At 44.6% G+C, this 24,491-nt stretch overlaps 1 protein-coding gene across 2 annotated transcripts; it reads left to right on the top strand.

Moving 5' to 3' along the window:
• The first annotated feature begins 3 nt into the window (after positions 1 to 3).
• Positions 4 to 24,118, top strand: LGI2 (leucine rich repeat LGI family member 2). 2 transcript variants are annotated; one of them, XM_054064364.1, is made up of 9 exons: positions 4 to 21; positions 2,651 to 2,691; positions 3,161 to 3,232; positions 7,037 to 7,108; positions 9,414 to 9,485; positions 10,996 to 11,067; positions 12,178 to 12,347; positions 17,465 to 17,629; positions 20,065 to 24,117. In XM_054064364.1, exons 1-9 carry the CDS (start codon positions 19 to 21, stop codon positions 20,880 to 20,882), a joined length of 1,485 nt encoding a protein of 494 aa, XP_053920339.1. In that variant the 5' UTR covers positions 4 to 18; the 3' UTR covers positions 20,883 to 24,117. The 2 variants fall into 2 exon arrangements, with proteins under 2 accessions (XP_053920339.1, XP_053920338.1); XM_054064363.1 differs by lacking the exons at positions 4 to 21; positions 2,651 to 2,691 and adding an exon at positions 2,901 to 3,079 and having other exon boundaries at positions 20,065 to 24,118.
• Positions 24,119 to 24,491: the final 373 nt, after the last annotated feature.

Below are 24,491 nucleotides of genomic sequence, written 5' to 3'. Positions count from 1 at the left end.
GCTGGAGCTGTGCCGTAAATGGTGAGAGGCAGCTGCAGCAGACATAGCAGCAGGAATTGCCATGAAAATGTCACAACTGGCCCCTGCCAGCTGAGGAGAGAGGCTGGCATGCAATGTATAGATTTACAAGAGTAATGATTTTATTCATGTGTATAAGGTGTCTTGTTCAAATTGGGGCACCCTGACAGGTAGATGAAGTGCTCAGGGATATGATTCAGTAGTGGACAGGTATAGTTAGACTCGATGATCTCAAAGGTCTTTTCCTTTTAATTAAGCCTTTCTATGAATGTGGTTTTACACATGACTCTGTTATCTTTCAGGCATTCAGATACAACACAATATGATCAATCGCTATTTAATATACACACATATTACTGTTTTGCAAAGCAACTACAATTCTACTGTGACATCATTCATCTGTTTTTATCTTGATCTAGACATCCCCGGGGCTGGTCTTGCTACAGTAACTCTGATGCCAGGTGATGGGAGGCTTTCACGGAACTGTTAGAGGGGCAGGGATGCTGGTCTTATCTCGGTAGTCCAAGGGGTATCTTTTTTTATCTTCAAATTTGGGGGCTCTCATCCTCTTCCGTGCAATGAGTTCGGGTCCTTTGGTAAGCATGACTGTGCAGTATACAATGTACACTCTACATCTTAAGAAAGTTCATGCAATTTCACACTATGAAGGCTAATAGTGATACGGAAAATGCCAGCAAATATAACTCTCTAAGACTCATTTTGGACTGTCAGAAAGCAAGCATCCGTTATCAGTCAGGCCTGGGCAACATGCGGGAGCAATCTCCATCAATCACATGCCACGAGACAAAGGCTGGTTACAGAATGTATTCCCAATTACATGCATATGTATAAATTTTCCCAGAAATCTTACACATATTCTATTACTTTCTAAGGTCTAATTTTAATGTTATGAAACTTTGCAACAGTCAAAACTCTTGCTAATTTGGAGCTGGCTCCAGCTCTGCCTGACCTTGCATTTGAGACAGGGAACAGCTGCAGACAGACGTGATGACAGAAGACACATTGGTTCAGCACAGATCATACTGAACACAAGACGTTTTCATCTTCAAGGAACAAACAATGTCTGGAAAACACCGTTTTAAAGAAAACACGCTATCAGAGGGACATTCTGTGTAACTTTCAAAAAACCACAACTGCTTAAATGAAACTTAACTGTACTTTAGCTTAAATCAAAATCATAGAGTCATAGAGTCATAGAACATTTTGGGTTGGAAGGGACCTTAAAGATCATCCAGTTTCAATGCCCCCGCCATGGGCAGGGACACCTCCCACTAGATCAGGCTGCCCAAGGCCCCATCCAACTTGGCCTTGAACACCTCCAGGGATGGGGCAGCCACAACTTCCCTGGGCAACCTGTGCCAGTGCCTCACCACTCTCATAGTGAAGAATTTCCTCCTTATGTCCAGTCTAAATCTGCCCCTCTCCAGCTTATGCTCATTGCCCCTCATCCTGTCACAACAAGCCTTTGTAAACAGCCCCTCCCCAGCTTTCCTGTAGCCCCTTCTGGTACTGGAAGGTCGCTATAAGGTCTCCCAAGAGCCTTCTCTTCTCCAGGCTGAACAACCCCAACTCTCTCAGCTTGTTCTCTTATGGGAGGTGCTCCAGCCCTCTGATCATCTTTGTGTCCCTTCTCTGGACCCATTCCAACAGTTCCATATCCTTCTTATGTTGGAGATTCCAGAACTGGACACAATACTCCAAATGAGGTCTCATGAGAGAGGAATAGAGGGGCAGAACCACCTCCCTCGATCTGCCGGCCACGCTTCCTTTGATGCAGCCCAGGATACGGTTGGCCTTCTGGGCTGCAAGCGCACATTTCCAGCTCATGTCGAGCTTCTCATCAACCAGCACCCCTAAGTCCTTCTCTGCAGGGCTGTTCTCAATCACATCATTCCCTATCCTGTATTGAAATCAGGGATTGCCCTGGCCCAGGTCTGGGACTTTGCACTTGGCCTTGTAGAACATCATGAGGTTCTCACAGCCCCAGTTCTCCAGCCTGTCCAGGTCCCTCTGGATGACATCCCATCCTTCCAGTGTGGCAACTGCACAGCTTGGTGTCATCTACCAGCTTGCTGAGGGTGCACTTAATCTCACTGTCTATATCATTGATGAAGATATCAAACAGCACTGGTCCCAGTATGGATCCCTGAGGGACACCACTTGTCATGGATCTCCATCTGGACGTTGACCAGGGAGAGACCCTATTGCTCTCTACAACTGCATGAAAGGAAGTTGTAGAGAGGAGGGTGCTGGCCTCTTCTCCCAAGTGATAGGGGACAGGACAAGGGGGAATGGCCTCAAGCTCCGCCAGGGGAGGTTCAGGCTGCACATCAGAAAAAAATTTTTCACAGAAAGGGTCAACCACAGGGAGGTGGTTGAGTCACCATCCCTGGAGGTATTTAAAAGACAGGTAGACGAGGTGCTCAGGGATGTGGTTTAGTGGCAGACAGGACTCGATGGACTCGATGATTGAAGAGGTCTTTCCCAACCTGGTGATTCTATGACTCTATAACCACTGACCGCTAGGCTCTGAATGCAACCATCCAACTCATTTCTTACCTTCTTACCCACCAAATCGCCCACTCATCCAATCCATATCTCTCCAATTCAGAGAGAAGGATGCTGCGGGGGACTGGCTTTACAGAAGTCCAGGTAGATCACACTCATTGCTTTCCCCGCGTCCACTGCTGTGGTTACCCCATCACAGAAAGCCAGTGGGTTGGTCAGGCAGGACTTAGAGCCGTAGAACCGTGGAGTCATAGGGTCACGGCACAGTTTGGGTTGGAAGGTCCCTCGCAGGTGCCCTCCCCCGGCTCCCCCCGGTCCCGCCCGCGGCGCGTTGGGGCGGGGCGGCGCGTGCGGGGCGGGGCGCGGGGATGGCGCGCGCGCTGCGGCTGCTGGCGCTGTGCGCGGCCGCGGTGCTGTGCGGGGCGCGGAGGCCGCCGCGGTGCGGGCCGCCCTGCAGCTGCTGGCGGGGCTCGGCGCTGTGCGTGGGGGCGGCGGGGGCGCCGCGCGCGCTGCCTGCGGGGCTCGGCTCGCTGTGAGTGCGGGGCGGCGGCGGGCGTGTGTGTGGGGGGGTGTGAGGCGCCCGGCCCCGCTCAGCGCGCCTTCTCTCCCCCAGGAGCCTGGTGAACGGCACCTTCGCCGAGGTCAAGGACAGGATGTTCTCGCACCTGCCCTCGCTGCAGCTGCTGTGAGTATGGACGGGGAAAGGCGCCTGCCCCGCGCCTCCTCATTAATTAGAGCGCTTTCTCCGCGCCCCCTCATTAATTAAAACGCCGCCTCCGCGCCCCCTGATTAAAGCGCTTTCTCAGCGCCCCCAGTTAGTGACCGGTCCCTTACAGAACTCGAGGTTTCTCCCCAGCTTCTCTGGCTGATGTTTCCTAAGAGGGATGTGTTTTCCACTCATCACCTGCTTCATAAAGCGTATGTTTAGTTGCTGGAGGAGGACAGAGTGTTTTCCGATGCCCTGAGTTCTTGTATTTTTTAACATTCCAGCTTTAATAAGTTTAGGGCAGGGTTTTTCCCCGGTGTTGTGTGGTGGCTCTTGCTCCTGCTCGCTCTGTGCTCTGGAGTTTTGTGTTGGCGTTGGGACGTTCGAGTTTGATGGAGATGAGCAAAGGCTCTTGGGAGGCACTGGGGAGGAAAGTCTCTGCGTGAAACAGAGACTTTCCTCCCCAGTGTTCAGTATCTTTATCAGTGAACCTGGGTGAAGGCATTGCTTCCATCCTTAGCAAGTTTGCAGACAACACTAAGCTGGGTGGAAGTGTGGAAAGTAGAGGGGCTCTTCAAAGGGATCTGAACAGGCTGGACCAATGGGCTGAGACCAATGGCATGAGGTTTAACAAGGCCAAATGCTGAGTCCTGCACTTGGGACGCAACAACCCTATGCAGCGCTACGGACTGGGGGAAGAGTGGCTGGAGAGCTGCCCAGAGGAGAAGGACCTGGGAGTGTTGGTTGACAGCAACTGAACATGAGCCAGCAGTGTGCCCAGGTGGCCAAGAAGGCCAATGGCATCTTGGTTTGTGTCAGAAATGGCGTGGCCAGCGGGTCCAGGGAGGTTATTCTGTCCCTGTACTGGTGAGACCACACCTCGAATGCTGTGTTCATTTCTGGGCCCCTCGCTACAAGAAGGATGTTGAGGCTCTGGAGAGTGTCCAGGGAAGAGCAACAAAGCTGGTGAAAGGGCTGGAGAACAAGTCTTACGAGGAGTGGCTGAGAGAGCTGGGGTTGTTTAGTCTGGAGAAGGGGAGGCTGAGGGGAGGCCTTATTGCTCTCTACAAGTACCCGAAAGGAGCTTGTGGAGAGGAGGGAGCTGGCCTCTTCTCCCAGGTGACAGAGGACAGGACAGGGGAGAATGGCCTCAAGCTCCACCAGGGGAGGTTCAGACTGTACATCGGAAAAAAATTTTTCACAGAAAGGGTCATGGGGCACTGGCAGAGGCTGCCCAGGGTGGTGGTCAAGTCCCCATCCCTGGAGGCATTTAAAAGATGGGTAGACGAGGTGCTCAGGAACATGGTTTAGTGGTGGATAGGAATGGTTGGACTCGATGATCCGAGAGGTCTTTAGCAACTTGGTGATTCTATGATTCTATGAAGTGGTGGTGGTGTCCTGCAGCAGGACTCTGTGCTTCGGTGTTTCTCTTGGAGGGTGGCCCTTCAGGTGCCTTCTGACCTGGTGGTCCTCTGCAGCCCTCCCTCCTTCCTTCCTGACCTCAGGCAAATCACTTGGTCATGCCCAAGTTGTGGCCAGGCATGTGCCTGCAGCTCCAGTAGCTCAGCCAAACTTGCTTTAGTTTAGATGCTCTGGAATGCAGTAGCCGGGAGAACACGTAGCTATTGGGTGCAGTACAACCCCCTTGGGGAGCTTGGATTTTTTTTTCTCTGGTAGCCTGCAGAGAAGCCAAGCCACTGCCTGACCCCCAAGTAGCTGAGTGCAGCCTGCCTGTAACGCTTGATACCAAGCAGACCCACTATGCCTCCCCTCAGGACCCGCTTACCCCCTCCAAGCAAAGCATGCCACAAAAACATTTTAGCAAAAAAGTGCGAGGCATGACAGAAACCTATACTAAGTGCTTGCCATAGAGCTAGATGTTAAAATTGGTCTTAGCAAGAGATAGTCACTGGAGGCATCTGGTAGCCTGAAGGCCAGCCTCCTCTCCTTGGGCACTCCCACCTTGTTTGACTCAAAGGTTGGTCTCATTTGGGGAAGCGGTACCCCTTGGAAAATTCCAGGGAGAAGTGAGGAAAGCAGCAGGTGGAGGCTTTCACCTTCTTTGGTGTGGCACCAGTCCCAAACCTAAGTTTTTATGGGATTTGAGGGCCAGAACAGGGCCCTGAGCAGAGAGTAGGAGAACTTTGCCTACCTGTGAATGGAAGCAAACAGCAGATCTGTGGCAACTGGGAAGGAAAGGAATTAATCCAAGAACGGGATGAGGGAAACTGTAGGTGCAAATTTAGAGATGAGGGGAATCTGGCTTGTTTTGGATAGTGTACTGGGAAGAGCAGATGAAGGTTATCCCTTTTCCTCAGCTGTAGCAGATTTCCAGGAGATGTTAGGATGTGTGGGGTGGTGGGTGGAGGTCAATTGTTGAGAAAGTCAGAAGTTGCCCACGTCACTTTTTGTAGTAGATCGGACATGGGAGCGAGAGGGGTTTGTCGTCACCATCACCACCTTGGGCCCTGACAGATTGTGTTGGTTAGTGTAATTTGTGACTTTTCCTTTCAAACATGAGAAAAAAGAATGATTAAATGGCACAGGAGATACATGCATAATTGAGCACTTGGGTACTTCAGGACTGTGTCTTATGTGGCAGTAGCCATGGTAAAATACTAACGCAAGGATTTATTTTTGGTAGTGGTCTGCATCTTTATCAGGTTTCTTTGGTATAGTTTAAGGAGCATTTGTCTGGTATTAGCATAATAACTGAGGATCACAGGAAAGGTTTGCATTCTATGCTCATTAGGCTTCTAAATTAATTTTAGTAAAATGCCTAAAACCATACAAAAAGAGGATTAATAAGTTACTCTAGTAAAGCGATTAGTGCAGACATAATCGCTTATAGCAGAAAATTTTGAGATTTTCCAAATATTATTTCTTTTTAATAGCATTCAATTTTTGGACTGAATTAGAAGTTCTTAAAAGGAGATCACTTAGAATCTCCAGTCAACACTGGAGATCGTTGTGTCTAGATACAGCAAAGAAGAAACTTGGCTGGCAAAGCCTTTGTGTAGCATCTTTCTCCCTGACCGCTTTGTCCTAGTTCAGGTGACAATTGCTCCGGCACAGCTCTAACATTTTTTGTCCCTGAAGTTCAGACAGAAGAGCAAAGCAGTGCCTGGAGCAGGCAGCACTGCCGCTGTTCCTCGCTGACTGCAGATACAGGGCTTTGCTTTGCAAGCATGGCAGGATTCTCTGTCTTTGGTGGTTTGCGCAGGTCTGCATTTCCAGATGACAAACCGGCTGTGTGAACCTTATGCTGTCCTCCCATGCCATGGGCTGTCGCTGGTCTTGCAGCTCAAGCTTGGACCATCCCCCTGGGAGTGCAGAACAAGTCAGTGCTGGTATTTGTGCAGAAGGGCCTCCTCCCTTTCTAGGAGCTCAACAGTGGTGCTGAGATGGTATCTTGGAAGTTTTTTGTGTGGCTGGAGGAGTGGTGGGCAACTAAGGTCCACTCTCAGCAGACCAACCCTCTAAGGGTACCTTGTCCTACTTAGGGGGCCATAGAGTTGAGGATCAGGTTGCATTTAACAAAGGTGAATGGCACAGCAAGCGTTTTTCCTGGGGAGTAGGGGACATTAACTAGCTTCACTTTAAGCCTTTGATTTTTTTTTTTTTTTATAGACCGTTTCACAGTGTTTTATGTGTGCCTCTCTGATAGGGCAATATGGGCTTGAGTCAGTAAGATTAGTTTGGTCATGGGCAATAAACACAATGGGCATAATCCAGTGTGTCAATTTTTAATGTGCTTTCCTAATGCTTGTTCTCCATTTTCAGCTTGCTGAACTCCAACTCCTTCACCATTATCCGAGATGATGCCTTTGCTGGTCTCTTCCATCTAGAATACCTGTGAGTTTGATATCTTATGTCTTCCCCTGTCCTTTATAAATCAGGATGTTTTGATAAGTTGCCAAGACTCCTGCTGTGGAGTCTGCATCTTTACTGTGATTCCCAGGAGCAGGGAAGATGAAGGATTTATGTTCCACTCCTGTGCAAATGTCCTTTATGATGGCTCACCATTTTTGAAAGGTTGCAGTGGATTTTTAAAATATGCTGTGAATGCGAGGTGGCTCTGCGCAGTCACAATACACTGAAAAGGCTTTGCTAAGCAAGAACTTGTCCTGGCTTTCCACAATAGTGCCGTCACTGTCAAGGGGGTTTGGACCTCAGGAAGGAGGTGGGGAAGGCTCTCCTGGCCTGCTGGCAGCCTGAAGAGGAGGTGCAGAGTATCCGTGTACTGCCCAGAACCACCAGATTACCAGACTGCTGCTCTTCCCCCAAACTTTCCTCTCTGACTTCGTCTTTGCTCTGATATCCTATTGAATGCTTGTGGTATATCTATTTATATTATAAATATATGACAATATAAATATATATTTCATATAATATAAAACATTGTGATTATTTATATTATTTAGATTTCTTTAACTTTTCTCTACTTAGTTCCTCTCTTTGTTGATTTTTACATTACATTTATTTCCCAATCTTTTTTTTTTGGCAATGCTGCCAATAACACTAAAACAGCTTTAGTCACCAGTGATCGGACCTTATGGAGAATAAGGAAACCTCACTGACAAACAAGAAAGACAAGTTTTTTTGTGTACAGAACAAAGTCCTTGGATGAAGAGCAGCTGGGGAGCACCAACACCAGATACATACATACATACATAAATATCTCTCCCTCTCTCTGTGTCCTGCTGTGCATTCAGTGCACCCTTAAACTAGTTGGCTCCATGTACAGAGCCTGCATGAGACAGGTCTGATAAATATGGGGACATTCCCAGGGGAGCATCCCTTCGAGGCCTGGTTTAGTGACTCAGGAATCTAGCAGATTACTGAGTGTCAGCACAAATGTCCATCATCTCGCTGCAGCGTGCTCAGTGAAGCTGTGTTTATTTTCATGGACTGGTGAACTGGCGGTGTGCAGGGCTGCAGGTGCCGGGGTGGGTGTCAGGAGGCAGTTTGGTTCTCTGTTCTGCAGATTGAATTTGTGTCCCCAGGCAGCCTTGTAGCAGAGTACGGCTGACCCTGTTCTGACATCCTTCACACAGATGCAGTGGTTTCTCAGCTGCACCCTTTGCCTGCAATCAGTGTAGTGGTCACTTCATGAAGAATTTTGGCTGTGCCTAAACTGCAGAACCAAGAGCACTTGACATCTCCTGCATCTCCATCTTGACTCTCTTGAAGAGACCTTGGGTCGTAGCATTTTTCCCTGTATTTCCCTGGAAGGCAAGAAAGGATGCATAGGAGCAAGGGAGATACTTCTGTCTCAGAAACCTTTTATAAAGTCAGCATGCAGTTTTCTTCATCCAGCTGTACTGCTGTACCATGCAATATCTTGATGGCCACCTGGATGCAATCGCTTTGCAGGGCTGACAGTGTATTTAGGGTTGCATCCTTAAGCACTCAGGGGTCAAGATGCTCAAGTATCAGCACTTTAAATGCTGACGTGTAGTCAGGAGGAGCAGCCTCCCGGAATCGATACGTACCTGTCATTTCCTCAGCGCACGGGGCCATGACTTGTGTGCAGTTGGGCACCCTGCAGAGGTGGCATCCTGGCTGGGGAGAGAGCTGAACTGCAGCAGCAAGCAGAGAAATAAAGCAGTAGTCTTGCCATTTATGCATACTTCAGATGTCCACCAGTATGTAGCTGCTGTTCGTGTCACAGCGGTGACAGCGGGCAGAGAGCCTGCAGGCTTTGTGGCTGTCGAGGTGGCACTGTGCGTGCAGCCGTGGGAGTTCCCTGTCAGAGCATTCCTCTGCAGCCTGGGCAGCCCTAATAGGGGGCTATGCTGCCCCGTGACTAAAATGCAGGTGATTTGTGAGAAGAAGGTAGGGCTTTAACTTCTACAGTCTATCTTGGAAGCCTGTCCTGTGCAGATCTCTTGCCTCACACAACACATCCCAGGAGGCTTAACCAAGAGAGCAATAATATTTTTTGCTTTGTTCATTTTGTTCCAATTCTGTGGAGTATGTGTGCTACCTGGTACCTGAATCGTTCCTTGCAGTCCACCCAAGAAAGGGGAATGTGAGCAGCTCCATCAGGAATCCCCGACCTTTAAGTCTGAAGGAGCAACCCAGGAACCTGCTAGGTTAAAGCACTGGTGGTGCTAATATTACTGCTAATTAAAATATTTTATTTTTTTTTTCTTAGATTCATTGAAGGAAACAAAATTGAAACCATTTCAAGAAATGCATTTCGTGGCCTTCGAGACCTGACTCACCTGTAAGTTATTTAACACTTCCTAATTTCAGAATCACAGAATCACTAGGTTGGAAAAGACCTCTAGGATCATCGAGTCCAACCATTCCTATCTGCCACTAAACCATAACCCTGAACATCTCATCCACCTGTCTTTTAAATACCTCCAGGGATGGTGACCTCCCTGGGCAGCCTGTTCTAGTGCCCAGTGAACCTTTCTATGAAAAATTTTTTTCTGATGTCCAGTCTGAACCTTCCCTGGCAGAGCTTGAGGCCATTCCTCCTTGTCCTGTCCCCTGACACTTGGGAGAAGAGGCCAGCTCTCCCTCCTCTCTACAGTCTCCTTTCAGGTAGTTGTAGAGAGCAATAAAGTCTCCCCTCAGGCTCCCCTTCTCAAGGCTAAACAACCCCAGTTCCTTCAGTGGCTACTTGTAAGACTTGTTCTCCAGTCCTTTCACCAGCTTTATTGCTCTTCTCTGGACCTGCTGGCCACGCCGTTTCTGATACAAGCCAAGATGCCATTGGCCTTCTTGGCCACCTGGGCACACTGCTGGCTCATGTTCAGTCGCTGTCAACCAACACTGCCAAATTCTTCTCCTCTGTGCAGCTTTCTAGACACTCTTCCCCTAGTCTGTAGCACTGCATAGGGTTGTTGTGCCTCAAATGCAGGACCTGGCATTTGGCCTTGTTAAACCTCATGCTGTTGGTCTCAACCCATCGGTCCGGCCTGTTCAGATCCCTTTGAAGAGCCTCCCTACCCTCCAGCAGGTCAACACTTCCACCCAGCTTAGTTTTGTCTGCAAACTTACTTGGGGTGCATTCAATCCCCTCATCCAGGTCATTGATAAAGACATTGAACAGGGCTGGACCCAGCACTGAGCCCTGGAGGACACCACTTGTGACCAGCCTCCAGCTGGAGTTAACTCCACTTACTCTCTGGGCCCAGCCATCCAACCAGTTTTTCACCCAGGAGAGTGTGCGCCTGTCCAGGCCAGAGGCAGACAGTTCCGTAAGCAGAATGCTGTGAGAAACTGTCAAAGGCTTTACTGAAGTCCAAGAAGACTACAATTTGTACTTGAACAAAACTCATCTTGGGGATTGCTGGTTTTGCTGCCACATGGAAAGTCTCCCTCCCCCTCCTTGCATCAGCTTCCTCTCATTGTCAGCAATGTGCCTTCTACAAATGAAAAGATAAGTCTTTAAACAATTCCTGCTCGGGCAGCGCTGCAGCATGTCTGGCTGCCTGTGGACACTCGCAGGTGGGGTGCGGCTGCGTCTTGTGGATGCTGCCACTGGTACCACTAGCTACTCGTGATTAACAATCCTGTGAAACAAAAAAGCTTTATGTCTTTTACATCAGCTTCATCAAGCAACCACCATTGTTGAATGAGAATAGTTAATATGTGCCTGTTACTAACAATGCCAGCGGCTGAACGATATCAGATAATTAACACTCAATTAGTGAGCTCAGACTTAGAAAGAGTCAGCCAGAAAAGAGACAGCACTGATACCAAGCTCTAACTTTCTTTTCTAGTTCTTTGGCCAATAACCATCTCAAAGCTCTGCCGAGGGATGTCTTCAGTGATCTAGATTCTTTAATTGAACTGTAAGTAATGAGAATCTTTCTGTTGAGTGCCTGCTTCTGTCACTTGGTTACTCTGAGCTTTGAGTTCTGCGTTTGTGTGGTGCTGTGTCTGGTATCTGCACAGAAAAGAAATGTGCGTTCCGTTGTTCTAGCTTTTCTCATTTTAAAATTGTTTGTAGGCTTCTCTAAATAACTGATATTTTTCAAATCACTTGCTTTTCATGATGCTGCACATAGCTTGCATTATTCTACTTCTTTGTGATGTTTCATATAAATCATATTTTTAGGGAAAGGGAAACAATGAGTTTTAAAATTACAGTTTCTTTGATAATTTTTCCCTGTTATTGTTGCATGTATTCCCTGAGATAATTCTAGTAAAAGGCATTAATTAATTAATTAAAAAAGAAAACCCTTTATTTTTTTTTTATTTTGGTGCAGTTGTAGCACATTGCTGACTTACTGTCAGTGTTTTCTTGTATAACTGAGTTGCTAGTCAACTTCCCCTATTTTTAGCCTGGCTCTCCGAAAAATTATAATTGCAAGCCAAAAATGTTGCCAGGGGATTGAAGAATAACTATGGTGTTGAAATTGCATGTACGTTAGTAGAAGGAGGTTAAATTAACTCTATATCAGCAGTGACTTTAAAATACAAGCCTTGCCTCTGTTTATTAGTGTAACAGAGCAATAGTACCAGCAAGGCGACTCTGTCAACCAGTGTTGCTGGAGCAGTGAAGGAATGGGATTTATCTGTGTCAGTGGTAGATGATGGGAAGGAGGCTTACAGCAAACAACCAGACTCAGGATTTATTACATTACAGTCCTAGTCCTATGAAAACTTCTAGACATGAGTGACTTCAGACGTTACAGTGAATCAAGGTGCTCTATTAGTACCATTATATGTGAGCATATTTCCTAGATTGAAACAGTTTTCCCAAGGACAGCTCTCAGTGAAGGAGAGTCCATAGCAGGGGAGTCCAAATAAACCTTAAGTAACTTCTCTGTTCTCAGCTCAAAAACAGTTCAAAGCTGCTCAGATATTTTTATATTCAGCATGTCAAGGTGATAACAGTTCTGTAGTATTCGTATTGCTATCAACTTTTTCAAATATGTTTATTTCTGTGTGTTTTTTAGAGATTTAAGGGGAAATAAATTTGAGTGTGACTGCAAAGCCAAGTGGTTGTTTTTGTGGTTAAAGATGACAAATTCCACTGTTTCTGATGTCCTGTGTATTGGTCCAGCAGAATATCAGGATAAGAAGTTAAATGATGTGACAAGTTTTGATTATGAATGCACCACTACAGGTATTCAGAATGTATATTTCTAAGCACACTACAAATGGTTAAATATCAGAAGTTTAGACTATACCCTTTCGCTTCTGTGAGCATGACGTGGGGGAGGAAGGGGTTACATGCAAAGCACTTCTGAGTACTGGAACAAGCATAAAACGGGAAACCACAGTAAGTATTGAGTCTTTTATTTGGATTAAATGATAATGAGAGAAGAGCTCTGACAATTCATGTTCCAAGAGGTTTGATTATGATTCACTTTATTACTTAATTTTCATTGCAGAGTGCTTTCTGTTATCTGGAATAAGGCCATATAGTTATGGCAGATGAGCTTCCCAAAATCTTTGTATTTCACCAAGCAATGAAAGGAAGTTCAAATACTGCAGCTGTATCTGTTATCTTTATTCAATAGGCCGCGATTTAATAGCATCAAATGTGGTGGCAACACCACCAGCAGATCTTTATGGACCTCTATTAAGCTGGAGATAAATGTCCAATAGTACTCTGACTACTGTCTTGTTTAGGATCTTGATTTTTATTTTAGGTAATGTAAAGCATGCTGAAGGAAGTGAAGAGAAACTTGCATGTGGTTATGCTTATATTTTATGACCGAACAGCCGCAGTTACCCATCTCTAAATGTAGTCACATCATATAACTGAGAATATCAGCTGCTGACTATTGTTTTTCATTATTCATGTATGTGATATCAGCACTCTGCCTTTTCTTCTAGACTGTAATATCAGAGGCATTTGATTTCTCATCTGTCAAGTCAGCCATCATCCTTAAGAGACAATAGAAAGGTTGATTACTAGTGGTGTAAATTAATGTTTCAGGAGCAGGTATGAAAGGTAATCCAAAGGCAATATGTAAAAGTAAAGAGAATGAACTCGGAATTCAAATATATGTCAGAAGAGCAGCAGAGGTGAAGCACCATTATCTGCTATGTGAAAGGATGTCAAAAGCAGGAGAGAAATGTAACTTAGAAGAGTACCAAAGTTATGTTTCTGTGTCTGCAAATCCACTGAGACACAAAAGCATGAAGTAAAAGTGGTCTTTGCTTCATTTCAGTCTGTTTTAAGCAGTCGTGCAGCACCAGCAGTCTGCAGGAACAAGCCTTATCTTCCTCGTCCTCAGACCCATACTGACCTACCAGCTCTCTGTCGTTTCTTTGTACCTAGAATCCCAACTATAGTAGCTACAGGCAAAATTGACCCCTAGTGTTAGTTCCTTTGTCTTCTGTGAGTGAAATGACACCTAGCATAAACCTGATGTCACATGCTGTAGAGTTTGCTGGGGAGCTAAGGCGTTACGTGGTGCAAGAATTGTCTAATTTAATGTCTGTTCAAAAGCCATCAAAGAAGTGCACTCACAGCACAGCATAGAGCTGTAATATACTCTTCAGAGAGTAAAGGATGTTTTCAAACCAGTTGTTCGCTATCTGCTCTGAAGGAAGGCTGTGTTGTGTGCCTAATCCTTCTGGCCTGGGGCAGGAAGCAGCAGCCTTCCCAGAGCTCCCGTGTGCAGTGGAGGGCACAGAAGACATGGAGCTCTGGCATCCTTGCGAAGTGTCTGAGTGGGACAGACTGTATGCACAAATGACCCATAAGAGACAAAACGGAAAGGGGTAGAAATGCAGATCTTCAGGAATGTGTCACCCCTGAGACAGCATCATGTCCCCTGTGCTGAACCTTGCTCGAGCTGGAACCCTCTGGTGCCTTTGGCTGTCTGCAGTGTCAGGCCACAGTTGCTTTTTCCTTCTCTGCCATTGCCTCTCCCAGATCCAAAGGGACTGTAGATATGCCCGTACTCATTCCCGGAGGATTGATTAGTCACAGGCTCAGGCTTGTGCCATATTTTGAAGTACAGCAAGACACCCTGTAGCTGTATTCTCCTTTCCCACTCAGTGAGAGGCAGTGCTCTTCAAACTTCTTTTGTTCACATTAGTCTTCCATATTTCCCTCCTTTGCGGGGCATGATCAGACTCTCCATTTCTCCTCTCTGGTACTCTATGTCAAGCATGACTGGATGTAGGATGTGGTAACAAAGCAGTGGCTTGGTGAAACATACATCTCGGTGGCTCCATCAGTTCATTGCATCCTCTGAACTACTGCAATGATGACGGGAGGAGAGATGTAAAGAGGTGGTGCCATATTAAAAAAAAAAAAAAAAGCCAAATAACAAAATGCTTCTAACGCTTATTCACAGAGAAAGTGATTCACAGTGTCAGTGATCTGCACTTTTAACTCTTTTTGTGATAGCATCTATGTTTTCCGTTTCTCACTCCTTGCAGCATGGAGGCAGGCGAAGCAGTTTCACTTCATTTCTCATCTTTCTCCCACAACAGTGTGTGAAGGGGCTGTGCAGGGACTGTAAGGACAGCAAGGGAATACATACTTACTTTCAGGAGACTGGAAAACAGGCCTCATACTCCCACAGTCACTGGAAGCAGGCTGTGTGTGTGCCTGGGATCTGTTTTGGTCAGACTTGCCAGCAGGGATCATCTTGCCAATATTTGGAAGCTCGATTTCCTCTTTCTTTACCTAGCTGGGACTGTCTCCTGGAGGTGGGTCGTCTCTTTCCCTGCTGGCTGGAAGGAGGGTAGTTTGCAAATTAAGAGTTACGTACTCTGTACTCACTCCTGTGCTGGAGACCAGCTGTGCTGCCCTGGTGGGAGACAAGAAGGGACAGCTAATGCTCCCTGACAGCACCTCCAGGTACCAAGTAGCCTCATCTGGAGTAGAAGCCTCCACCCCAGTGAAGAAAGGCCATGTCATAGGATGCAGTTCAGGAGCTTCTGCCCAAGGAGGTTATTGCTCCTCTTTTTCTTTAGTGTCCTCTAGCATTCCCCACATGCTCCCTCTCTGCATCCATGCTCCTGTGTGCTGGGATCAGCCAGAGCAGAGGCTGTCAGGAGGGAAATGAGCCCAACCTCATCTGTGACAGCTTGCGCTGGTTCAACAAACAAAGGAGCAGAGGTGGAGTGGGCAGCTGAAGAACAGGGGGCCTCAGCTGGCAGAAAGCAGTGTTAAAACCACGTCATGAGGTGGGGAAAGTGAATCCGTGAATCGGGACAAGGGGCAGAGACTGATAGCCCATGCAGCCAGGGGCATAGGGGAAACCACACAGGCTGCGTCCTCTTGCCTCTGCTATGCAAAGTGATCCAGCTTAAAAGAGAAGAATGTTGGAAACTCCCCTCCAACCCTGTACTTACTGTATGCGCTCTTTCTAGCTTTAAAGCAAATGGACCTGCCTGTGAAAATAAATCAAGCTCCCAAACCCTAAATTTTTGGCAATCCTGATGTGGCAGGACCCCCTTACTGTGTAACCCTATTCCACATTAGCATCTGGCATTTCCAGCTGGTGCTAAAAACAATGTTTATTGCTTTTCACTTATTATGACTGATTTCGTTACCCATTTTTATTCATCCAGTAACATAAAGAGCCCAGTGACAGGTACAAGTAAAAATAGTTGTGTTAACACTGAATCATTTTGAATGAGCAGTGAGGTTTAACACACAGACTGGTTTATTTAAAGTCAAGATTCCCTCAAAGTGTTTCACAACTGTTCAGATTTCAAGAGATGTCTTTTTCTGCATTAATTTTCCGAGGTTTTTTTTTCTGAAGTTTTAAAGATGTTTTGATTTTCTGTGACTGCATCTGTTATTGTTCCATCCTTAGCTACCTTTCATGATTTATCACTTAATTTTACTTTCTGCGTATTTTGGTGTCAGTTTTCCCCAGTCCTTTTATTTTCCCAGTGAGAATGAAGATAACTTTCTTGTTTTCCTAACAGCACTTATGAATCAAGCCTGAACTCTATTTATAGTAGTCCCTCAAAGAATGGAGACTGTTATTTCTTTTGCAGCTGTAGAATCTGCTCTGTTTGTTTAATGGTAGTCATCTATCTTTATTCTCCAAAAGTGTAACTTCTCAAGGGCAAGGCTTTCAAGCATGCAGAGAGAGAGAGTTCTTCATTTGAAAACAATTATTTCATAATGCACCAAAATGAGGGACTCGAATGAGAACTTAATTACCATTTCGCCAAAATCCCTGGATGCTCAGGCCCTTGGAGCGTAGGAGTGCATGGTGAAAGCATGTAACAAATGGAGCTTGAAACGGAGTGATGTGCGGTTCTGCAGAGAAACTCCATTATCGCAGAAGATGCATTCCCTTTTCTATGCATCCTATATCCATATGTAGCTTCAGCACAGGCCTTCTGCTACGTTCTAGACCTGGGTTTTCTTTGTCAGCTCTGTTATATTGGTGTCTTCTTCTGATAATAATGACCTTGCCCAATGGTCAGGCCAAAAATGGAATTCAGACTGAAGTCTCCTCTTTTTGCAGCAGATTTGCTTTATGTTGACTGCTGACTTAGCCCAGGGTGAATGTGAGAGTTAAATCTACTAAGACACTTGGATTTTGAGAATAAATCTTGAATTTTGGAGTTACACTCCTAGTCGTTACAGGTTGCTCCAACTCCTCAGTCTTAGTATCTAGAATAAGTTTTCCACTGGGTAGTAATTTGCAGGTTGCTTTTATTTTATGCCTAAACTACTTTACAGTGTCCCATAAAATGTTATGTTAACTGAGCTTTTGATTACACCGTTTTGCCTATCATGTAGCTGAACTGGGGTTATCCCCAGGCAAACTTCAGATTATCATTTCACTTTCTGCCTGGTTTAGCATAACACAAATTGCTGGTGATTAAACTTGCATGACTTAAGAAGTTATTGGACTTCAGCTGGAAGTTGCTGTCTCTTAGCTTGAAAGTGATTCTAGCAAGGCCATTTCACTTGACAGAAAAGCAACTTCCGGATGTGGGGAAAAAGACTTCTCTCTCAACATCCTGATTTCATTGATACCAGCCAGCCTAGCTGGAAAATCCAATTTCTGCAACTATTTATATATTCGATCTCGGCAACTGTATTTCCAGAGGACAGTTTCTGAAGCCTAAAGCAGGAGCTTTACCCTGTTGCTGTATGCCTAATTTGAGCACTGACACTTTCCTGTTATGAAAAAATCCAGAGTGTTTTACTCATTTTCTGTGTAAATCATTGTAATCAGCTATCACTTAATCTGTGTTTCTGGTATGGATGTGTCCTAACTAACTGTTGTAAATGTGTGTTTCTAGATTTTATTGTTCACCAGATTTTGCCCTACCAGTCAGTTTCAGTGGATACGTTCAACTCAAAGAATGATGTGTTCGTAGCCATTGCACAGCCCAGCATGGAGAACTGCATGGTGCTGGAGTGGGATCACATTGAAATGAATTTCAGGAGTTATGACAATATCACAGGTATATGAACGCTAGGAATCCAGTCGTTGATGAACTGTTGGTGTTTCACAGTGTGTAGTGTTTAGACATGATTAGCTTCATGGAGTAGTGCATCTTGTTAATATATGCACATTTAACCTCATCATAGCACACAAACTAGGCTTTTTTTTTTTGTTTTGTCTGATCTTGTAAATTGTTCTGAAGGCACTAACGCTTGCTGTGAATGTCACGTTGTGGCCCAGCTTAGACACTCACTGCCTGAATCACGCTGCAAGTTGAAGTATAGGTTAAAAGAGCCCTCGCTCTTGCCAAAGTGCCTGCAAAAGAGACTATAAAAATACTCTACTGCATGTAGAAGGAAATAGGTCTAATGAACGTGTCTGTGGTGGCTTGCCTGGAAATTGTGTTTCACAGCTGAAGATGACATAGAAATATTTGAACTGTGTTTGTTACTTGAAGAGATGTACTGTAAAGCTTTCACATTTACTTTCCATTTACAGGCGTGCTAAATTAGCATTCTGGACAGATTACTCATCAAACACAAAGCCCATGTGGATGGCAGGTGATTTCCTAATGCTAACAACCATTCTGTCCCTGACTGACACTCATGCTGCTTACAGAGCTCAGTCACACCATGACAGCAGGGACAGAGTCCTTAGAGCTGTTATACGCTGCCTGATTTCACAGCTGCCTTAGGCTACCAGTTCTGAAGAGTGAGGAGCTAAATTTATCCACTGAGCATCCTTTCCTCCTGCTCCTTGTTGTATGTGACAGATTATTTTTTTACATTACATTTGGGGAAACAAAGAGTATGCTGTGTCCTGATCTGGCGTTGCCTACAAAGGCAGCAAGCATGTACTTCCTTGGGTCAGCTGTGTGTGTAACTAATGAAAGTTTACAAGATTCTACTCCTCTGTCAGGAGATTTTGGAAATGAAAAATTTTTCTATATTAGATTTTGTCATGTTTAGTATCTTAGTGGGAACGTATACCTGTGGGTGTAAACTGAGAAGCTGATGGCCTGGAGAGAGTTAGCAGAGCTCTAGAAAATCTCTGGAAGTGAAGTTGAGAGTTTGGGTCATTTCCAAAGAGACCTGTCTTCCAGACGTCTTTCTTAGGAGACAGTTCTGCTGGGGACTTGTGCTCTAGCTTTACACCCCACATACCTGCCCAGATTTGTTTCTCAAACAAAAGTCCTGTGTTCCTGGAAGGCCTGAGCTTGAGCTCTGGACTCCAAAATCTAAGTGAGCAAGAGACTTTTGCTAGGGGACACAGGCATGCAAAGAGCCTCTTGCGGAGCTTAAAGAGTGCTTTTTTTAGAGCTCAGGAGCCAACTATGTTCTCTGTGGGGAGTTTCACTATGTTGGTATACAGATATGTGAATTCAGCCCTTTACAACATGAGCTAGTTGTCAAGATTGTTTCTACAGTCAACATGCAGAGAATAGGCGTTGCTGTCCTCTGCAAAAGGTGGCATCTATAGGCCAGGTGAAATCTCTTCTGGAGTGCTTGTTAATGAAGTTAGACCAGAAAGAGCCTGGATGATCAGCTCGAACATTCATGTCTATGCTGCAGATACCTTACGGTACTTGAGATTAATCTCACCCCTCCTTCACTGGAAGGGTGGTAGATCATCCCAAGCTGGCTGTGAAACAACACCAGGTAAGGGGACCAGGAGAGATGACAGGGTGAGTCTCCTGTAGTGACCATGACCAAGGATGCATAGGGAAATCTGTGCAGTTACAGTTCTGCTTAAACTGTGCTCCTCAGAGAGGATTCCTCCCTTCTTCCAACAGAGCCTTTTGTAAACAGTCTGTTTGTTACTTTTTTGGTGTGGTTCTTATATAGTGATTTGACATTCTCAAAACAGACTGTGACCGATCTGATCTAATCTGGCAACTGCAATATTACTAAATATTTCTAGTGTAATGTTATCTCAAGAGTACTTAACAAAACAACAGAGATAAATTTATCTTTTCCATCCTGCTGTCAGGTGATATATCCACAAGGTGCATCAATATTTCTATTTACAGTAGTGAAAAGGTGACTCTGGCCCCCTTGGAGAAAGAAAAATTGACTGTTATGTCATTCTTCTGTTTAAGCTGAAAAGACAGACATTTCAAGAACAAGAGATTCAGATTCCTGCTGAGTCATAGCAACTCTTTTATCTTTGAATAATAAAATTCATCTTACATAGTCATTTTGGATATTAGGGGGCACGTGCTTGAACTAACAGAAATAAAAAGTATTCTTGATTAAAAGGAATGAGTGTTTTCAGGTCCCTCATACTTGCACACTTGGAGGGGTGTGACATTTCCAACATTTGAAGTCACCTTTTCAGTTAGTGGGGAGAAGAAAGCATGAAAAAAAAAGCTCATGTGCTTTGTACCTTTAAGGGATGCTCTAAACTGTGCTAATATATGTGCTTTTATTTTTTTTTATTTTCTTTGGGCTATAGGTCAGTCCATAGTGGGATGTAAAGCCATTCTTGTTGGTGACCAAGTCTTTGTGGTGGTGGCACAGCTCTTCGGTGGCTCACACATTTACAAGTATGACGAAAGCTGGACGAAGTTTGTCAAATTCCAGGATATTGAAGTATCTCGCATTTCCAAGCCAAATGATATAGAGCTTTTTGAGATAGACAGTGAAATGTTTTTTGTTATAGCAGATAGCTCCAAAGCAGGTTTGTCAACAGTTTACAAGTGGAATAACAAAGGATTTTACTCCTACCAGTCCCTTCATGAGTGGTTCAGGGACACCGATGCTGAGTTTCTCGATATCGATGGCAAATCCCATTTAATCCTCTCTAGCCGCTCGCAGGTTCCCATTATACTCCAGTGGAACAAAGCTTCCAAAAAGTTCGTCCCACACAGTGAAATCCCCAACATGGAAGACGTCTTGGCTGTGAAGAGTTTCAGGATACAAGATAACTTGTACATCACCCTGACAAGATTCATTGGTGACTCCAGAGTTATGAAATGGAACAGCAAACAGTTTGTGGAGATACAAGCTCTTCCATCCCGAGGAGCCATGACGCTACAGCCTTTCTCCTTCAAGAACAATTACTACCTAGCCTTGGGAAGTGACTATACCTTCTCCCAGATATACCAGTGGGATGGTGAAAAGAAGCTTTTCATATTATTTAAAGAAATCTATGTGCAAGCGCCACGGTCTTTCACAGCTGTGTCAACGGATCGAAGAGATTTTTTCTTTGCCTCTAGCTTTAAAGGAAACACTCAAATATTTGAACACATCATCATTGACTTGAGTTTATAAAAATCTGCTGGAGTGAAATTAATGTGGAATGACGTTTATACAGAAGGAAAACAAAGAAAGACTTTTCCAAAAACAGGGTGCATCTATGGAGTATATTGACATTTTCTGAACTTTTCAAACTTGCATATTAATCAGGGATTGCATTTACTTGGTTACTGCATGACGTGTCCATTTTATCCTTTTTGAAAGACACTTTGCAGTCTGCAGTCATTCATGGGAGAGTGCAGTGCATTAGGATTAATCTTGACATCTAAGAGAATGATCTAAATTTTATCCAGAAAACCACCTTGAATTGACCATCTCATGAAGAAAACAAAGAATGAGCTGTACAAAGCGTAGAAATGACTGTGACTCTTAAACTAACATGTTAGTAATGATTTCAAGATTAGAGCCAGATCTTCGTGGTTGCTGATGAATAGTAAAAATGAAGAGTCATGTTCCATAATACACTTTATTTTGGTTTCTTGAAGTCTGTCTTCAAAATCTGTCTTTGAGGTTTATAGTAAGACTGAGGCATCATTTTAATTTATTGTAGATTAAAGAGAAAGTCAAAATATATTGCCATTTTTCTTCGTTAATCAGTATATCAGCAAAAAATTGTGCATCACAGTAACTGCCCACAGTAACTGGGTAGTTAGGAAAAGAAAGGTTTGTCACTTCTAGATTGTGAGATCTTAAGTAAACATAAGCAGGTAGTAACAGAGGTCTGCTTGGTGCCATGAATGAATTGACTACACATTCTGTCTACTTTCTGGTTTGATAGGTATTACAGAAATCCACCCCTTTTTTCCTAATTCACACTCATCCTGGTGATCCCAGTAGATTCTGGAGTGTTTCAACAAGTCAATCTGTAGCGATCTCTTATTTTAGAAGGCACAGCTTAAGTTTAGCCTGGAACACACATATACATTCATGTACTCTGTGCTGTAGCTTGTCTGTGCAAAATGAGATATTTTATTCTCTAGTGTTCTCCCCCCAGCACAGCTCCCAAGCAATAAATTCAGATTTTGGTCATCACAAACTGTATTTGGGGAATCATCCTTCTGGCTGAGGTCTAAATATGATTTTGGTATCACCGAGTCTTGAAACCAAGGCAGCTGGTGCCGTCTCAGGCTAGAGCTAGCCCTGGGTCCAAGAAGAAGTGTTTCTTGCTAGTTCCAGGTTTTTGCTAGGTTGCCAAGCCATTGTAGGTTGAACGTGAGGATGTGAACAGACCATTGGTGCTTTGGGTGACTATGAGCTAAGGCAGTAAAGTCATCCTAAATATGGCAGCCCTGGCATGCAGAGTATGTCAGGATAACAGCTAGGGACTGTTTTCCTGGAAATGCTCTCCATCATCCTTACCCAACAAAGTTGTGTATCAGAGTCCCTGTTGTTCTTTACATTTTCATATTGTTTAGCATATTGGGTTGTTTTATCATGTCGTACTGCTGCCTTGGATAATCGGGAAGCTTTGCATAAAGCAGGCAGAGCAAAGGAAAGTATCCCTTATTCCTTTGTACTTGGGCCTGTCTCACCATCTCTGTGCCTAGTGAGCTTCATGTTTTTGGACATGAAAGATGGTCTTTTGTCACAAATAGAGATGTTCTCACCAGCTTTCTAGCATCCAAGATGTGAACAGTGCTGCAGAAGAGGATTATGCACGGGGACTCCTGTGAGGACTCATAACCTACCAGTGACCTGGACTACCACAGCCTTCCCCAGTTTCTGCCTTGCTGCTATGAAAATTATTAGTCAAGATGCACAACTTATTTTATTCTAGTTTTAAATAACGTGTTGATTTTTTTCCCTGTAGAGGTGCTCATCTTGGTTTTGTTTTTAATCACATTGGCAACTTTGCTCATCCAGCTATCTGAAGTTTGCACTCTGGCCTCCAAATCCCAATGCAATGTCAGCCCCATTGGTTCCATCAGGGCAGTAGATGCAAACCAACCCTCTGCAGCAGGTTTAGCAATAACTTTCGTAAGATTAAGCTAACAAATCTGACAAAATGAGATTTTTCATATGTCTTCCAGTGAACGCAAGTTCTTACCATGTTCCCACTTTTTAAAGTGGGTGTGGCCGGCAAGCAATATTTCCTTAAGCTGTGTTGTGGGAAAGTATTTTTTTAGTGTTTTGCTGTCCAGCATGCATGTTTTAAGGGAGTTGGGTGTTCTGCCAAGGAGTGGCATTTCCTCGGTGCACCAGCACTTTCTTTTAGGGCTCACTGTGAGTAACGTCCACTCAGCAAGGGGCGTAAGTCAGAGCTAAAAGCTAGTTTAGAGAAATTGGATCTTGGCATTTTTACTTGAAGGGAAGCAAAAGCATAGAGGAAAAGAGCTTGTGTATCCAACACCAGGAGATTGTACTATTTTGAGAACCAAGGGGATTTTGAAGCTTGGCTATCAAGTTGAATTAACTTAAAATGGTCTCTGCAGGGACAGACTTCATAAAGAGGAGATAAATTGATCCACAGGAGTCTAGCTCATTCACGCAGGACCAGAAGAAAGTGAGTGAAATGAACCCTGCGGGCAGGCTGCCGCTTCTGCTGAGTTGCTGTGTGTGTTTGTCAGCAAGCCCAGCTCAGCATCCCTCCCGGCTCGTGGAGAAGCCTGGAGTCAGAGACTCCATGAGGCTGGCTCGCCTGTGCTGCTGAGTTAGTGCACTGGAGGTCAAAGCAGCTAAGAGGGACAGCAAAAAAAGCACCAGTTGATAAAGAAAAGGGGTTATGGCACATTTCTCAGGATTAAACAGGCAGTGTCTCAAAAAGAGCCTTGTTCTGCTCTTCCTGCTTCCACGGAAAAGCTGCAGGATGGAGCCATAATAACAGAAATCACTAAGCATTGAAAATACTTTCTGCCTTTCCAAATGCAAGAGCAGTTTTGTCTCCACAGCCTGTATTCTGTAATAGAAACTGTTTTGAGTAATAAATAAACTATGCATATCCATAATTTATTGCAACTGTTAGACCATGAGGACAATGAGAAAGAATAACAGAATGTGCCACCTGGTAAATTTTAATGTATTCTAAAATACACAAAGCTATGTGAAGAACGGTAGTTTATATAAGCGTAGATTTAATACTGTGTGCTAGCTACAGTGGGAGCATTTTAAGGCTGTGTATATATATATATTGAGAGAGAGCTTTTTTTAGTAAAGAGAAGCTGATGCAATCTATGTCACTGACATACCTATGTACTCTTTCAGTGTACAAATAAATGTAGTTAATGAGACTAATGGGGTGTGTGTGTGTGTGTGTTAAAATATCACACTGTGAAGATCCATGCTGGAAGAGAGATGGGAAGAGTGAGCAAACGTGTATCTTGTCCACTTATGATCAGGTTTGGCTTTTGAAAGTGTGGAGGAAGCCGTGCTCAGCCTAGTTAAACTCAGCTGCTGTGCTGCGGTAGCTCGGATCTCCAAGGTTTTGCTGGTCCCTGGCTTTCCCCTTCACTCTTTCCTTACACCCCATCTAGTGTTAGCAAGTATGCAATGCAGCTCTTACTACGATTTTCGGTTCATATTAAACCCAGTTGTTTCCTTTCTTTCTTACCGCACAATCAAGAGATCCTAATTCTCAAAGTAGATTTCAAAAGATACTTAAGTGGGTTTCTTACATGCAGGAACAAA

The sequence above is a fragment of the Cuculus canorus genome, chromosome 4 (genome assembly GCF_017976375.1).
Source record: "Cuculus canorus isolate bCucCan1 chromosome 4, bCucCan1.pri, whole genome shotgun sequence".
Lineage (NCBI taxonomy): Eukaryota > Metazoa > Chordata > Aves > Cuculiformes > Cuculidae > Cuculus > Cuculus canorus.
Note: the sequence above shows the minus strand (reverse complement) of the source record. Positions and strands in the feature narration are given on the sequence as shown.